The following is an 18,561-nucleotide window of genomic DNA, read 5'->3' as shown; positions in this document are numbered from 1 at the left end:
TCATGTTTCCAGACTGCAGTGGCATTTTTCAACAGGACAATGCGCCATGTCACGAGGACGGCAGTATGATAGAGAGGAACACAGTGGCAGGTTCCAATTGATGTGCTGGCCCCCCATCTCGACATATCTGAACCCCAATCGAACACATTTGGCATATGCTTGAACTTGGCGTCAGAGCTCATCGCCCCCTCTGTCCCACCCCCCTTCCACAGAATTTAAGAGACAGCTGACCTGTGTGTGCATATCTGGTGCCAACTCCTTCCAGCGACTTACCAAGGCCTCCATGCCAAGAGGCGTCGCCGCTCTTATCCGTGCCAAGGTGGACATACCTGCTGTTAGGTAGGTGGTCATGATTTTCTGTCCGATCAGTGTATAATCCACAGCAACAAATGTAACATCACATCCAGACTACATATTCAAAGTGGATGGGAATGGGAAACCAACAGCATGACTGATTTCCAAGGTGTGGTGTGTGAATGAAATTCAGTAGCTCCAAGATGAATAGGCTTTATTGCCAATACATTAATGTACAGTCAGTGGCGCAGTGAGCGATGCTGAGTGGCGGGTGGCAAGAGTCGGTCGTCAGTGGTGATATCCGTGGTGAGCGACGGGGGCCGGGTGCAGGGATGGACCGATCTTCTTGACGACCGCGTTGAAGCCGCTGTGGTCGTCCGCGGCGTACTCGACGATGCGGGTGGAGCCGTCGGGCTCGACCAGCGAGTAGCTGCCCTTCACCACGTCGCCATCACGGTGCTCGGACTGCTGCTTGATGTCGCCGGTGTGCGCGTCGTGGACGCCGTAGTTGAACGCGTACTTGGGGTACGCCTGTGGGATAACGAAGGCAAGTGTCAGTAGTTATAAAAAAATAAGATTAAAATCGAAGAGAGTAATTTTATTTTGATTTTCTTCAGTGTTGCGCATCTAACAAGGGATAAGTATGAAGCAAACCCAAAATCACGGTACAGTCCCAGTAAAATGCGAGAAAACCGAAATGTCATTGTTTGCAGAGATCATTATTTTAGTATTTTTGGTGTCGGGAAAGGTAGTGTGTAGTTAGAGTATGCTCTGTGAAAGATGCTGTGCGTCGTGAGAATAAAGGTAGAAACTGTCTAACAATAATGAAGCAAAACATACGCAAGATAAATCGTTTATCGAGCCACTGCAATGTTCTGAAAGCCATTATTGCTGCTTTAAGAGTGATTCCTGCTTTTATTTTTCTTGTGATTTGACTATTAGAGCGTTAAGGCACGCTCATAACGCTGAAATTAATCATGAAATTTAACTGAAATAGCGCTTTTTAAAATTTTTTAAATGGTACTATAAGAACAGAAACACTATAATATTCTTTAAAACACCTCTGACATGCTTAGTCTTATTAAGTCTCCAAATACTATGAAGGCTTAATCAGTTTGAATAGCAAATCCAGAGATTTAAGAAATATAATTATCTTGATTTTGCAAACAGTGTGTGTTTATTGTCTACTGAATTTGAAATTACGCAGTTGGACACAGATAAAGTGGCGAAAGCGGGTATATTAAAAATGTAAGGATAATAAAAAGTGGAGTGTTTTGCTATTACATGTTTTCTGTGTCCCCTGAAAAATTGCAAAGTGGAAATGTCTGGATTTGAATTTTAACGCCTCAAGTGTCTGCCACGTTGTCGTTGGTGACACTACGGAAAGAAAAAAACAAACACACAATCATTTGTGTCCAAAGCTGAAGCTACCACTGCTTACAGTTGGTGACTGGTCGTCGAAGATGTAGCATAACTTGGTACAGGGAGTTAATAACAGGCATTTAATATATGCTGTAGCACGAAAACTAAGGAAACTTACTCGCAGCAGACGTCGTCCTAATTCGGATACCTTCACTACAGTGGACAGAAACTTTAAGATCATTCAACTTATAGGGAGCTGACTGGCCAAAGTTGAGGCTATGGTCTAGGATAGTGATGGAGAAGATTCATCAGCAAGTAGGCCTACTCGTCGCCTTAAACATAATGCACAATCTTGAGAACAGTCTATAGACAGCAGTGATCGAGCAGTAACTGAGTAAAAAGGAAGTCCCTGCACTAGGGATTATAATATTTCCTAGCAGTCGTCCGACATAATAGATTATCCTCAAAACTATTTAGAAAGGAAGCTACAGTGTAACGTGAAAGCATAATCACAATTCAGTATACCAACTGTCAAAGCATTACAAGTGATGAAAATCACATCGAGATCCAGGGTTAAAAGCTAGTAGCAACCGAGGACCGACACCTAACCATTAGATTCCGATTTTTAACTGTGAGACCACCAGGCTACATTTTTTCCTTTGCTTGAGTGTAATAATACTTTCCCTTCTACAGAGGACAGAGTAAACTGCTATCAGATTATACCTGTTACGTGATCTCGTAGCAGAGATGAAAAAGCGCAAACGTTTGAATATTAATCGGAGATACAGAAAATAATATTGTAATTCATGATGTTTGCAAAACTTCTTTTTCTATTCTTCCAGTCTTTTGGAAAAAGTACGAGAAGTATCATTACTTTAAAGCACTTTTACTGGCACAGGAAAGGCGAGTCGGCCTTTATTGCTTGTTTGCAGAAGTCTTTTCGCTCGTACCTCGTTTCCTCGACAGGTGTCCATAAGTGCTTCTGTTTTATGCCTGCTGTAAAAGCCTAGCGCTTACAAAGTGAGAGCTGCAAAAACAGTTACGTAATGCAAGCGTGAAAGTGGTTGTGAATTCGTCATAAAATCGGACACTTGCTCCTTTAGTCATTAGTCGTTTCGGAAGACACGGAAGGTATCCTATATAAGCCACATACTGTCACTGACTCTGTCCGACTAGAGTTATGACGTAAGTTCTATACTGGAATGTCACAGTATGTGTAAGGAAAACAAATGTGGCACTGGTATAGAATACCAGCTAAGGACTCTTTAGTTGGACTGCTTGAAACAATTATGGATCGGCTCTCGCCACCGTAAGTGGACAACAGGCATCTGTGAAAGTTTTGTAGCATATCGATAAAATGTCGTCAGATTTTTGTTATTTGTAACAGGATAACTTGTTAAATATTTTGAGAAAGAATGGCAAAGCTCTAATCAATCCGAGGATTGTTTTAAGTGCAACAGTGCTTTACTAAGAGTGGTCCTATAGAGATGTTGTTGACTTCCTCCGACCTCTGAACTTACTAGAACATTTTCAGGTTAACAAATTTCGCCTTAATCGAAAGAAGAGATAAGTAGCTATAAATCCTAGAAATGATAACGATCAAGCCTAAGATCCTTGCATCCATAACCTGACAGTTTACCAATGAGCAATAGCGCCAGACGCGTAGATAAGATAGAAATGAAAATGTAGAGCTTAATGTAGTTGGAGAATGATATAATGGAAAAACTGATGAAAAAATGAATGTGTTGTAGACAAACATATGTGGTAAAAAGGTATTGCTAATTACAGGTGGGTTCGTACCAACGTACCTTAAAACTACAGACTTTTTTCTGAACTAATAATTTGGGGCATCCATTGCCCTTTGTAGCACTCCGAATCGGAAATAGCTTCCAAATAGTCTTTTACAAAGCTTCCCTGTAAAAATCTGATAGAGTACCATCATCTTGTCTCCTCTCCCATTGGCTCATGTCAGTACTACCTTGAATATGGAGTCACAAACACAGCATGCCTACCATCGACTTGGTATAGATATTCACGTCCTCACACTGTTTGCCACCACAATCACATCGAAATAACTATGATGTGTCCTAATTCATATCAGGTCCACCGATCTGCGTAGAACAGGGAATGATACGCTTCGTGAGAACTGACTAACTGTGTGTGTGAATGTTCTGCGTACGTATTCCTTAACAGCTAACGAATGCCTCAAATAATTGATACAGTAAATACAGATTTGATCTTAGACAATATACACTGAGGACTGATTCCTAAAGTGATTATTATTGCCCGTTTGTCACTGTCATGAAGCAGGTATCGAGACGAGAAATGACAGTTATGTGTCTTAGAAAATGTAACGATTCTGTGAACAGTGCTGTGCGGTCGAAGATGCGTGAATTGGAATTGATGGCTTCACGTATGCTGCTATTGACGGGATCCTCATCAAAGTACCTGATGACGGCTCCAGTTGTTAGCTGGAGGCCTCCAATTCGGATACGAAATGAGTTTACGCATTATCAGACGACTGACCAGAAGTATTTAGTTACACTGTGAAGTCTCGAAAATGTCCTGTTACATACTAGGTACTTTCACGCAGATAAAACAACTAGGTTTGCGACGAGTTTTCCTTCTGCTCATTCTCTCTCCTAACTTCCTCTTTCAACCTTACCTCTTGTGAAGCGTATTAAAAATTGTACTCATTGGAATTTGAAGTTGGCTTGTCTGCCTCCGGTTCAAGATTTTTATGGACCACACCTAGAGGAATTCTGAAGTAATTTTATTCGGCTGCTGAGGTACGTTATTGCTATTATTTTCAGTATTCTTAGTACCTCCATACCAGCGCTGCCCCAGGTTAACTGCACCAGTAAGGAGAAGTGCGAGCCCAGAGGTTGCATCATAGACGTACCGTAATAATGTTACTCGACAGAGCATGATTTAAGTCGCGTGACAAGGTGACACCACTAAGATAACATCAAACTCAGAAGCATAAAGCACAATGTTTACTTCCGCATTAAACTTAACGATGAACAGAGTATAGCTGTGCGACAGCCACGCAGAAGAAAAAGTACCCCACCCACGATACTCGTGGCTGTTCGCTGTACTATTATCTTCCATCAAAACGCTTCAGTGACGCTATAACCGCCGTTAATATCCCTTCAGGCACTGAAAATAAAATAGTCATTGTTTGACTTCAGTTTTACTGGCTTGGAACAGGATGTCAAAGCTGTAATCAACCAGAAGATTGATTTAAATACAACAGCGCTTTCCTAAGCATCATCGTACTGAGATGTTGTTGACTTCCTCCGACCTTTGGACTTACTTAGTCACAAGCCATAGGTTTGTCGGTACACCTAGACATTTTGACGTTAGGCAAACTTTGCCATACTTGAAAGAAGTGTTGTTCACTTATCACTTCTTTAAAATATGGCAAAATTATATAAATGTAGGTGTCACTATATAATACGCTAGAGATTTACATCCGCTTGTTGCACGTACCGTGCTATTAAGCTATTGATTTTGAGATCGGAGTGACACATTACTTTTTTAGTATATTGCAAGGTCTTCTCACAGTATATTTTGATGTGGAGAATATTTAGAACATCTTAAAGTGACGTGGTTGAGATCCCTGTCTTTCTAGATGTTCACGGCTTGTGGGAGAGTCTACCACTACGATCCTATAGAGATTCGGATAGCTGATGTCACATGTCTCCTCAGAAAATTCTACTGGCTATACGTCTTCGTTGCTGGAATAGTGTGCTGGACTGAAACGAACGATATTCGCTTTTCCTGTCTTTCGATATTTGCCACTGCTGGTATGCCTCTTTTCTTTTACGTTTAGGAAGCCATAAAATGAAAGCTGTATAAATAGTGAATTCATTTTTTGGATGCTGTCCTTCGCTAGGCCGTCTGCTTGTTCATCGTGTCAAACATTAGATGAACGGTTTTATTTTGTTTCTTAAGTTTCATTATCAATTCCATTACGTCATAAATGGAGCTGTCATTAGACTTCCACTCCTCATGCACAAATTGCTTCAAAGCACTTCAACTAGAATTAATGTTTTGTTCTCTTCTGCGGCTCCATCATAATTTAATCCATAATTGTGCTCATGAAAAATATTTCGGTGTCTGGAACGCAGAGCAATAATATGCGCAACCAGCTTCATCATGTGTATTGGATCCGTCAGCAGATATATGCAAATAATATGGGCAATCTGTTACATCATTATTAACTCTTAAGTTTTGACTTATTTTCACTATCAGGTAAATAAAGTCTGACAGACAGACGGTTGTTTCACAGTTTATACTAAACACTGGTAACATTCGGTCCTTCCATGTCAAAGGAAACGTGACTCTGAGCGGAAGCCTTTCACTAACTATGAAAATGGTGATTAGCAGAATGTGTCGAAGCATCAGTAAGAGTCTCGTGAGATCCGTTTCTTTTACTTATGAAAGTGCCGACGCATAAACCGAAACAGCCTAGCACTGAACAGCTGATGTCGACATTTTTTGTAGTGCTGATTGGTGTCCTTTGTCAGGAACAAAAAGTAAGCTGTTACGCAAACCACTGTGCACTGGACATGAAGAACTTCCTCTCACCGTATAACTGTCTTCAGTGGTCCAGCGCTTTCTCAAGACGCCTCGCTCACTGTGTACCTTGCTCACGCTCCAGTTTACGAGGTATTTTACGCTTGCTTGCTCACCGTAGCTATCTTCTGTGGTGCATAAGTAGACAATTATTCTTGTGTTACAGTTTACTGGCGGAGAATTAGTTCTTTTTATCGAAATGCGCTACAGGTTTACGAGTAAGAAACGGACCGTCGTTCATCTGTTGTGACTAAGCTAGAGAGTCAGAGAAGGTGCATTCTAGCGTCCGTCGAAAGTGAAGTACACGGCTGGTTGACCTTCCGATGTCGTTGAGTAAGGACGTGTTTGTTACTCGAAAAGTGGCGACAACTATGTGCCACGGTGCCGGGTAGAATAACTGCTTAAATGCCTTTGAGCATGCTGCACTTATTGTCTTCGCGATCCCTGCTAAATCGATACATTTTCAGATTTTTCACAGAATACTGGTTTTTGCATTATTTCATCTATTGCTATACAATCCATACATATAGGATTTCTTGCTTGTTAGATAGTTGACGCCACATATACATGTAGAGGTTTAATGATATTTACATTTATGAAGTCTTCACGGGTGTCTAAAAAAAATAGAGGTATGTCAGTTCCTTTCTGTGGCGGATTTGGACGACGGAAAATGACGACAACATATACATCTACACCCTTCAAACCACTGGAAAGTTCATAAAGGAGGGTTCTTGCCTTTGTACCACATGTTGGGGTTTTGTGCCGGGTAGAATGACTGCTTAAATGCCTTTGAGCATGCTGCAGTTATTGTCTTCGCGATCCCTGCTAAATCGATACATTTTCAGATTTTTCACAGAATACTGGTTTTTGAAAATTTATTAGTGGGTCCTAACAGGAATTTTCGGGAAAGAATTTTTCACCTCGTAGTGAAGTGCGCGCTGATATAAAATTTCTGGTAGACTGAAACTTTGTGCTGAACCGAGACTAGAACTTATGACCTTTGTATTTTGCGGTCAGCTACTCTACGAACTGAGCTTCCCAGGCCCGACTCATCACCCATCCTATCAGCCTTATTCCGCCAGTACCTATCAAACGTTTATTTTTAACGAGATAGTTTGCTTCTATCAGCTCTGGTTTTCACGATCTTCATGCCGCTCTCCCATGGTAAAAAAAGGAAAAAAAAAAACTGCAATCATCCGTTTAAGATATCCCCTTTATAGTTTGCATTTTCCCAGCATACTGACAGAAAAAGCAGGTCTGTCACCCGTTTAGCTTACGACTGAAGTCATGTGATCGCTCCATTTCACATCCACACAAATTGTTACAACAGGTATTTGTAAGAGTTGTCTGCTTCCAACTGTAGTACTTACTTGCATTTCGTGAAGTAGACATATTTACATTTCTGAATGAGACGCAGTTGGAACGCAACAAGAAACAAAGGGAGACTTATAAGAGGAGGAGAGATTTATTTACCGTTGGATAACAAAGCATGTTGTTGTTGTGGTCTTCAGTCCTGAGACTGGTTTGATACAGCTCTCCATGCTACACTGTCCTGTGCAAGCTTCTTCATCTCCCAGTACCTACTGCAACCTACATCCTTCTGAATCTGCTTGGTGTATTCATACCTTGGTATCCCTCTACGATTTTTACCCTCCACGCTGCCCTCCAGTACAAAATTGGTGATCCCTTGATGCCTCAGAACATGTCCTACCAACCGATCCCTTCTTCTAGTCAAGTTGCGCCACAAACTTCTCTTCTCCCCAATCCTATTCAACACCTCCTCATTAGTTATGTGATCTACGCACCTAATCTTCAGCATTCTTCCGTAGCACCACATTTCGAAACCTTCTATTCTCTTCTTGACTAAACTATTTATCGTCCATGTTTCACTTCCATACATGGCTACTTTCAGAAACGACTTCCTGACACTTAAATCTATACTAGATGTTAACAAATTTCTCCTCTTCAGAAACGCTTTCCTTCCCATTGCCAGTCTACATTTTATATCCTCTCTACTTCGACCATCATCAATTATTTTGCTCCCCAAATAGCAAAACTCCTTTACTACTTTAAGTGTCTCATTTCCTAATCTAATACCCTCAGCTTTTATTTTGGAAGTAACTATACATTTTTTTTGTGTTTTGAACTGAATTGTTCACTTTATATTCTCATATATTCGCGGTAATTTTTCTAAACGTTATGTCTACTTTTTTTCGTTGTCGCCTTCCTTGCAATTTATTGTTCGAACCAGTAAGTAAGCGGCATGGAAGCCTCACTGCGTTTTAGAATATTGGCGCACATTCATCAATTTAGCCCTGGAATTAACGCTATACTGTACTGTTCCTCAGAAAATAAACGCTACTTTCATTTTTATAAAATCTCTTAGTAAAATATCTCGTATTTAATTCACAATGTTTTCGCAAACTGCCATCCTAAGCGAGTTCCACTTGTAATTTAGAAATATTTATGATGATGCCAATGATTTTCGTACTTATTTTGTCGCAATAATTAATACTAGAATATTATAACATTCTTTAAGATATCTACAGCAGTTTCCAAGATAAAAACTGGAAGTATTATGTTACCCAGTGATAAATGAATGGCACTTTCAGTCATAAAACTTTTGTCTTGTGTTGCGTTTACATAGTGGCTATACCAAAATCACACATAAAGAAAGCTAATGGAAGGATCTGCACCTTGTGGAATAAGACGTGAATTACTTGTCATTCCCGAAACCAGAATTGAGCGAAAAACTAAATTAATAATTACCAAATTTCGAGTTATATTTTCAAAAACGCTTCAAATCCAAACGTATTTGACAATGTGATAGTAACAGTTAGACAAGAGACATTATCAGCGCTGAAAGCACCAGCTAAATAATATCTAGCGAGTTACTGTGTTGCATATTTTTGGCCTTTATTATGTGCTTAGCTATCACGATGTAGAACAAAACACTCTGTGTAATCGCTGATGCACTGCTGGAAATCTAGTTTACCCAAATTTTGGCAACTTGGCGGTTGTTTGAAGGCCACTATTTGCGAAAGCCCCAACTAAAGCACAACCCCCAACTCGTGTGTCTAACGTACGACTCCTGCGTGTAATATGCGTCTAATTTATGAGAAGTAGGATGTTCTTATATTTAGGTTGTGTTAGTGTTTAATTAATATTAATTACCTAAAGGCCTAAGGAAGGTATATGAAAGGTACATGGGGTCAGGGCAAATTCTCTTCATTATCGACACCACGGTGGTAAATTTGTTGAATGAAGTGACGTTTTTCTACACTGAAATAGTTATCAAGACTTCTTTTAGCCCTTCTATTAGGCTAAGAAGAGATCTTAATAAGTACTCTAGCCTGAGAGAAAAAATGTCGCCTTCATGAACAAATTGTGTTGGTCATAGACGTGAGGTTGACTTACGTAGTAATCTACGACTTTGACTGGAGCGGCGACGGCTACTGCAGGCGCTGCGACGGCGACTCCGTGTCCCAAACCGGCGTAGCCACCGTAGCCGCCATAGCCTCCATGGCCCCCATAGCCCCCATGGTCACCGTAGCCTCCGTATCCACCATAACCACCGTAGTCGACAAGCCCGGCAGTCGCACTAGCCGCCAACGCCACCACTAGGAGGACGCACACCTGCTTGAATAGACAAGAAACAACATCACTATCAACATGTGGAAATGTTTCACACTTGAGGATCTAACTGTGTAAAAGAAGTCTGAGTACTAATTACAATGCTAGGTACGTCAATGGGAGCTAAAATTTTTCGGCCTGTGATCTGGTTATAAACGGCAAACGTATGAAGAATTCTGGTATGTAATTATATGAAGCAGAAACAGTCTTGGATAAAGATACGAAGAAATTTTTTAGCCTCTAATAGAGCTAAGTATCCGCAGACATTGAGACGACCACAAATACACTCCTGGAAATGGAAAAAAGAACACATTGACACCGGTGTGTCAGACCCACCATACTTGCTCCGGACACTGCGAGAGGGCTGTACAAGCAATGATCACACGCACGGCACAGCGGACACACCAGGACCCGCGGTGTTGGCCGTCGAATGGCGCTAGCTGCGCAGCATTTGTGCACCGCCGCCGTCAGTGTCAGCCAGTTTTCCGTGGCATACGGAGCTCCATCGCAGTCTTTAACACTGGTAGCATGCCGCGACAGCGTGGACGTGAACCGTATGTGCAGTTGACGGACTTTGAGCGAGGGCGTATAGTGGGCATGCGGGAGGCCGGGTGGACGTACCGCCCAATTGCTCAACACGTGGGGCGTGAGGTCTCCACAGTACATCGATGTTGTCGCCAGTGGTCGGCGGAAGGTGCAATTGCCCGTCGACCTGGGACCGGACCGCAGCGACGCACGGATGCACGCCAAGACCGTAGGATCCTACGCAGTTCCGTAGGGGACCGCACCGCCACTTCCCAGCAAATTAGGGACACTGTTGCTCCTGGGGTATCGGCGAGGACCATTCGCAACCGTCTCCATGAAGCTGGGCTACGGTCCCGCACACCGTTAGGCCGTCTTCCGCTCACGCCCCAACATCGTGCAGCCCGCCTCCAGTGGTAGCGCGACAGGCGTGAATGGAGGGACGAATGGAGACGTGTCGTCTTCAGCGATGAGAGTCGCTTCTGCCTTGGTGCCAATGATGGTCGTATGCGCGTTTGGCGCCGTGCAGGTGAGCGCCACAATCAGGACTGCATACGACCGAGGCACACAGGGCCAACACCCGGCATCATGGTGTGGGGAGCGATCTCCTACACTGGCCGTACACCACTGGTGATCGTCGAGGGGACACTGAATAGTGCACGGTACATCCAAACCGTCATCGAACCCATCGTTCTACCATTCCTAGACCGGCAAGGGAACTTGCTGTTCCAACAGGACAATGCACGTCCGCATGTATCCCGTGCCGCCCAACGTGCTCTAGAAGGTGTAAGTCAACTACCCTGGCCAGCAAGATCTCCGGATCTGTCCCCCATTGAGCATGTTTGGGACTGGATGAAGCGTCGTCTCACGCGGTCTGCACGTCCAGCACGAACGCTGGTCCAACTGAGGCGCCAGGTGGAAATGGCATGGCAAGCCGTTCCACAGGACTACATCGAGCATCTCTACGATCGTCTCCATGGGAGAATAGCAGCCTGCATTGCTGCGAAAGGTGGATATACACTGTACTAGTGCCGACATTGTGCATGCTCTGTTGCCTGTGTCTATGTGCCTGTGGTTCTGTCAGTGTGATCATGTGATGTATCTGACCCCAGGAATGTGTCAATAAAGTTTCCCCTTCCTGGGACAATGAATTCACGGTGTTCTTATTTCAATTTCCAGGAGTGTATTCACAAACATATGATTCTTCAGATTTCTTTTTAATGTTTCGACTAAAGGATCCCTAATGTAAGTTGTTCGCGTAGAGTGCTTGGCGTTGGCTACCACTAACTTGCCTGCAGAACATCGACTGCTTATCTATTTTTAAGAGAAAATAAAGAATGGGTCCACTGTATGTCGAGTTGCAACCGTGGGTGTAATTTGAAGATCGAGAAGTGTTAGTGTGGAAGGGAACGTAACAGCAACAAATATTTGATTTCCGGATGCTCCGTCTGGTGATACTGTCCAGAGGTTCTTGTGATTTCGTAGGTATGAAGTATTGTGACTGATCTTGAATGCTTGTCGTTGGTGTATACGATAGTCTGCCGGCCCGCCTGTTACCATTTAGCGTTGTATAATACGGGATGTGAAGGAAATAGTATTCGTCGGGAAAGAAGAACGAATAGTTGACGAGAAACACCTACATGTCTCGTTAGCTGATCGCTTCTAAGGTTTTGGGCACAGGATACCTTATATTTTGAATGGAACTAAAGAGACAGAAACTAACAAAATTAAACTAAGAACATGAAACCAACATCAAAACGCTAACGTAGTCAGTAGTTGGTTGAAGTAGTTCTGTGCTGAGAAAATTATGAAACCTCAGAACGAAACTGTGGCTTTTCTGGGACCTCTATCAAATGTGATATCGAGCGTATGCAAAGGAGAGCTGGACAAATAATCACAGGCTTTACTGACACTGTGACAGCGTCACTTAGATGTCTGAGAATTCGAACCCGCAGCAACTTCAACATAGACAACTATTTTGCGTAGCCGATTTAAACGTTCCAGGAACAAGCTTTGGTGAGGAAGCTAAAAAAAAAAAAAATACACTTTCGTCTGCTTACTGCTCCTGCGGAAAGAAGACTAGAATAATTACAGTGCACACAGAGTCATTTCAACAGTCAAGTCTTCCCCCGCTACACACCTGAGTGGAACGGGAAGAGGCTCTAATCACTGATAACATTGAAAGTAACCTCCATATTCCGACAGTACTGTATGATCTTTGGTTTTCTGGAAAATTAAAACGCGTTAGTCCTACTCAATAGATCTAACACTGTTTGGGAAGTAGAAGCCGAAAATGTTGAAATCATTGACGGAAGACTTTGATTGAATGAAGAGCCAAAGAAATTGGTGTATCTGCATAATATCGTGTAGGGCCGCAGCGAGCACGCAAAAGTGCCGCAAGACGACATGACGTGACATGGACTCGACTAGTGTCTGAAGTAGCGCTGGAGGGAATTGACACCATGAATCCTGCGGGACTGCCCATAAATCCATGAGTAAGAGGGGGTGGAGATCTCTTCTGAATAGCATGTTCAATAATGTTAATGTCTGGGGAGTTTGGTGGCCTGCGGAAGTTTTTAAACTCAGAAGATTGGCGCTGGAGCCACTCTGTAGCAGTTCTGGACGTATGAGGTGGCGCATTGCACTGCTGGAATCGCCGACGTCCGTCGGAATGTACAATGGATATGGATGGATGCAGGTGATTATGCAGGATGCTTACGCACTTGTCACCTATCACAGTCGTATCTACGCGTATCAGGAATCCAATATCACTCCAACTGCACACGCCACACACCATTACAAAGCCTCCACCATCTTGAACAGACCCCTGCTGACATGCGGGGTCCGTGGATTAATGAGGTTGTCTGCAGGTACAAGTTGAAACGGGACTCGTCCGATCAGGAAACATATTTCCAGTCATCAACAGTCATGTAGGTGTTAATGGGCCCAGGCGAGGCGTAAAACTTTGTGTAGTGCAGTCATCAGGGGTATACGACTGGGCCATCGGCTCCGAAAGCCCATATCAGTGATGTTTCGTTGCATTGAAATCTGCAGCTTTTTGAGGATGGGTTGCACTTCTGTCGCGTTGAACGATTCTCTTCTCTCGTCATTGGCCTCGTTCTTGCAGGATATATTTCCGGCGGCAGCGACGTCGGAGATTTGATGTTTTATCGGATTCCTGATATTCACGGTACACTAGTGAAATGGTTGTACGGGAAAACCTCCAGTTCATCGCTACCTCGGAGATTCTGTGTCCCATCGCTCGTGCGCCGACTGTAACAACACGTTCAAACTCACTTAAATCTTGATAACCTGCCATTTTTGCAGCAGTAACAGATCTAATACCTGCGCTAGACACTTGTTGTCTTAAATATTAGTTCGCGACCGCAGCTCCGTATTCTACCTGTTTACATATGTCTGTATTTGAATACGCATACCTATACCAGTTTCCTTGCCGCTTCAGTGTTTGTGTACAGCGTCGAAGACCACCTTAAATTTATCTTGTTTGGCAGACGGTACTTGCAACTGCACTACACAGGAGTTCAGCGGTTTGTACGTTTTAAACGCTAAAAACGGTTTCGGAAACCAATGCGTCACGCCCACTCGTTAGCAGAGTAAACAAAGGCAGACCGCAGACGCGTGAGAAACACAAGAAACGGTGGAACGAAATCGCAATTGCGGGGCGGATTGCGGCATTCAGCGGAGCGGCAAACCGCGCCCATTCGCCGAGGTTCCTGTTTTGACTCCTCGCTCAGACGTGTTGGCAGCACTGGTTCTGGTCCGACACCTCCTCTAGCCCAAGAACAGGATGTGCAGCGTCACGGATAACGACTTCCATGTATGAGCCTTTACTTCATAATTCCCAACACCAGTTCCTACTCAGAATAGTGCAACCAGTTATCATTAAAACTTTTGTGTGATTCCTCCATCACAACTTCGCTTTCCATCACTCGAATATATTCATGTCTCATTACATACGAAAATTCTACTCCATAATGGAGAGAAACTCCAAATTTGTACAACAGAACATCAACCTCTGTAATCGGATTTCCCGAACATATAATTTTGACAGTACTCACTGCAACGAATGATTTGTGAGGAATACGCAAAAGTTACTTCCAAAGTTTACAGAACCAATGTTTCCAATCATTGACACTTTATTTTTCGTTTGTGTATGCAAGATACGTAGCTGAAGAGCATGGATGTCTACTAAAATGGGAAATAAACCAAAATCATCAGTTATTAGGTAATGCTGTGACACATAACGTCATCGTCTTGGGGGTGGGGGGAGGGGGGTTGGGGGGCAGCATCAGATTTTAAATTTAAGATGCTACTGATAGGATATTTTCATGGTAGTCCTTTTTATATCTTCAGTAAAGGGCCTGCCTCATTTCTATAATGTTGGCATTCAACCACTGGAATCAGTCACAATCTTACAGAATGCATGGTTATCTCCCCAGAGCAGTTTAAGTAAATAACTTTTCAAACCCTCATTCGACGAGATGTATATTGCGCGACCCTCTTGGGCTCTTTCTAAGTGCTATTAATGGAAGGGGTAGAGACGAGTAAAAGAAGTGTTTCCCGTTTCGTCACCCTAAGACTCACATGTTCAGTGAAAGTAACTGCACGGAAGGACCAATGTATCATTCAGAGCTTCACTATTACATATCCATGTCGCAATAAAGTCATGAAATGTAGTAATTATCCAAATACACATCAGATGCAATGACCACAAAGGCCAGTTAAGAGAAATTCGGGCGTATCCAGAATCCTACAATTTCCATACCGTGCAGCGTCTGCCAATGGAAAAGGAGGGGGAGAGGGAGGGGGAAATGATGCTGATACAGCATGTACTTCCCCCACACAGCATACTGTGGCTTGCAGAAAACAGATGTAGTTTCAGATGTATCAATTATTATATTTCCTAGGCTGTCAGTAACAATAGGAAGTTATGCATCGAGGCTGATGAAATTCTTGTCACCATACGGAAATATGTCTCTTAACAAATGAGGAGTTATTAGCGATATAAAAGATTCATGTGTGGAAGGTGTAAGAAGGGTTAGGATAGCCTCGCAACTTGGCTGGGGGTCAAGGAGACGTGGATCAACTGGCTAATGGGAAAGGTTTTCCTAATGAACCGGGGGCCCTGTCTTCGTGACTGTTAAGGTGTAGTCCTATTTGTATCATTCAAGAGAGAAGTGATGGAGTACAGCCCGTAACCAGCACTCAGCACACTTCTCTCGTATAACGTTCCAATCAAAATCACGATCAACAGTCTATCGTATCGTATATAGCCAAAATATTAGTTTAGAGAGAACAAGTGACAAATTCGATTTCTGGAATCAATCTTGATTATTTTCTGCGAAGGTAGTGTTTGGAACTGGGTCAACTCAGCTGCGAAACGAAGTAATAAAATACTTGAACAAATAGGCGTCGATAGTGTCACACAACGAAAGGTCCATCCATAAGATTGGAAAAATTTACATTTTTAAAAGTCTTACAGTGGGTCTAGATAATAAAACTAGGCTTTCGAAAGAGATGTCTATGTGTACCAGTAAAGCTTCAGTTTCATTCGATTCATGATGTGACTTTACTTCTACATCTACATGAGTATTATGCAATTCACACTTAAGTGCTTTGCAGAGGGCTCAATTTTCCTTGCGAGTTCTAATTCCTCTTATTGCGATGGTCATTTATGGGACTCAAAAAATATTTTCACTTTCGGAGCAGAAAATTCGTGATTGAAATTTCGTGAAAAGATTTCATCGAACTGGTTCTGATTCACAAGAGCGATATTTTATGTAATGGTGTTGACTATGAGCCAATAATCTTTTTCTTCGAAGTATTCCGTAATATTCGGACACAGTATATATTTCAGCATTGTACTTCTGAAAACTGATGTCAGTGATATGGATCTATAATTCAGTGGGTCATTTCTCTTTCCATTCTTGTCTACTGAGATGACCTGTGCAACATTCCAGCCTTTAGGAACGGATGATTCGTCGAGCGAGCGGTGGTATATGATTGCCAAGTATGGAGCTATTACGTCAAAATACTCTGAAAAAGACCTTATTGGTATATAATTTGGAAGAGAAGACTTGCCTTTACAGATTTTCTCGCTACGCCAAGGGTATCTGCTTCTATGCCACTCGTACTGGCAACTGCTCTTTATACGAAATCTGTAATATGTACTGCGTCTTGATTGGTGAAGGAATTTCGGTAACCGTATTTAGTAAACTCACTTTAGGATGCTGTCATCGGTAACATTACCATTGCTGAAACTTCCTGGCAGAATATACTAGTGTGCCGGACCGAGACTCCACCTCGGGACCTTTGCCTTTAGCGGGTAAGTGCTCTACCAACTGAGCTACCCAAGGACGACTCACGACCCGTCGTAACAGCTTTATTCTCGCCATTACCTCGTCTCCTATCCTATAAACTTCACAGATGTTCTCCTGCGCAACATGCGGGATTAGGATCAGGAGCTACACCCTAAACCACCAAAACTAACAATAGAACAGCTATTGATTGCCTCTAGGACTTCGCTATTCGTGTTTCGCATGTGCAAATGGCTTCTTCCTCTTCTCGTGCCATTCTGACCGCTGACGTCTCATGCCACGTCTATAAAAAATGCAATATACTTAGTATTTTTGTTATGGTGACGCCCCATTTTGCCTAGCCCCTGTCGGTCTGTGGAGTGCTGGTGTGGAAGAATAGAAAGTCTGACAAAAATTAGTGACAGCAACACATGCCGAAATAAATGTAATTTCAAAGACTCGTAGTACGTAATGTTACAAAACTCGTGACTAGCGCAAAAGGTTTGTACATGCGAAAGGCTTACTCGGCGAGCATCGCAGCCTGGAGGCACCTACCTTGAAGAGAGCCATGGCAGACAGTTGTCGAGTGGTGGTGCTGTGCCGGAGAGCCGCTGATGCCTGCCAGTGGACTGGCACATTTTATATAGGCGCTGGTCGCAAGGTCGCGACAGGCGGGGGTTGCACAGCGGGCTGGCGGCAGTAAAAAAGCACAGCCGGGCTTTCACTGAGCGGGCGGGGCGTGGCGTGTCCTCAGCGGTCGCCTTGGTTCTCCTTCCGTCGTCAGGCCCCACTCTTTAGTCGATCCTGGTATCATTACGCTAAAATGAGCTGTGAGGATAGTAAGCACGTTTCGTAGTCAAAAACATTATACACTAACGGAGGAAGGAACTGTAGCACAAAACATAATTAAAGTAGAGTAATGAAATTTCGGGAATGCATTTGTATAGGTAACTTATTTAAGTGATTAACATTGCAAGATCACAGGCTAGTATAAAAGCGAGATAAGCCATTGGAAATGGAAAATCTGGTACACCGTTAATAGATATAATGGCCAGAGTGTTGAATGCAAGCGTGCACATGCGCATGGATTCCGTTGTACAGGTGTTGGAAGTTAGTTTGTCGTATAGAGTCCCATACTTGTCGCACTTGGTCGGTAAATACAGGGACGGTTGATGTTCGTTCTGGATGATGCTAGAGTTGTCGTCCGATGACGTCCTATATGTGTTAGATTGGAGACAGATCTCGTGATCAAGCAGGGCAAGACAGCTTGTCGATGCTCTGACGCTAGATTACAACATCAGTATGTAGGCGGGGTTATCCTGTTGGAAAACACCCCCTGCAATGCTGCTCATGAATGGAAGGATAATAGGTCGAATTACCAAACTGACGCACGAATTTGGTCATGCGTGAGATAAGCAACAGAGTGCTTCCGCCGTCATACGACATCACATCCCGGGCCATAACTCCAGGTATAGGTCCAAAATAGACAAGTTGGGTGAAGGTCTCAACTGGGCTCCTCCTGACCAACATTCGGCTATCGCTGTTACCCAGACACAACCAGCTTTCATCAGAAAACACGTCTCCACCTGCCCTCCAGTGCGTTCTCGCTTCACACCACTTAGGTCCTAAATGGTGGTGGTTTGGGGTATGTTCAAATGGTTCAAATGGCTCTGAGAACTATGGGACTTAACTTCTGATGTCATCAGTCCCCTAGAACTTAGAACTACTTAAACCTAACTAACCTAAGGACATCACACACATCCATACCCGAGGCAGGATTCGAACCTGCAATCGCATCTTCGTGTTAACAGTCGCGCGGTTCCAGACTGTAGCGCCTATAACCGCTAAGCCA

The 18,561-nt window shown here is 43.2% G+C and overlaps 1 protein-coding gene across 2 annotated transcripts; it reads right to left on the bottom strand.

The window, feature by feature from the left end:
• Positions 1 to 491: 491 nt before the first annotated feature.
• LOC126203626 (cuticle protein 8-like) lies at positions 492 to 17,378 on the bottom strand. 2 transcript variants are annotated; one of them, XM_049937998.1, is made up of 3 exons: positions 17,265 to 17,378; positions 9,655 to 9,876; positions 492 to 825 (listed from the first exon to the last, which is right to left on the bottom strand). In XM_049937998.1, the coding sequence occupies exons 1-3, from the start codon at positions 17,277 to 17,279 to the stop codon at positions 583 to 585; spliced, it is 480 nt and encodes a 159-aa protein (XP_049793955.1). In that variant the 5' UTR covers positions 17,280 to 17,378; the 3' UTR covers positions 492 to 582. The 2 variants fall into 2 exon arrangements, with proteins under 2 accessions (XP_049793955.1, XP_049793956.1); XM_049937999.1 differs by having other exon boundaries at positions 9,655 to 9,873; positions 17,265 to 17,376.
• Between the last annotated feature and the right edge of the window lie 1,183 nt (positions 17,379 to 18,561).

The sequence above is a fragment of the Schistocerca nitens genome, chromosome 9 (assembly GCF_023898315.1).
Source record: "Schistocerca nitens isolate TAMUIC-IGC-003100 chromosome 9, iqSchNite1.1, whole genome shotgun sequence".
Taxonomy (NCBI): Eukaryota; Metazoa; Arthropoda; class Insecta; order Orthoptera; family Acrididae; genus Schistocerca; species Schistocerca nitens.
The sequence above is the reverse complement of the archived record's forward strand: the minus strand, read 5'-3'. Positions and strand labels throughout refer to the sequence as shown.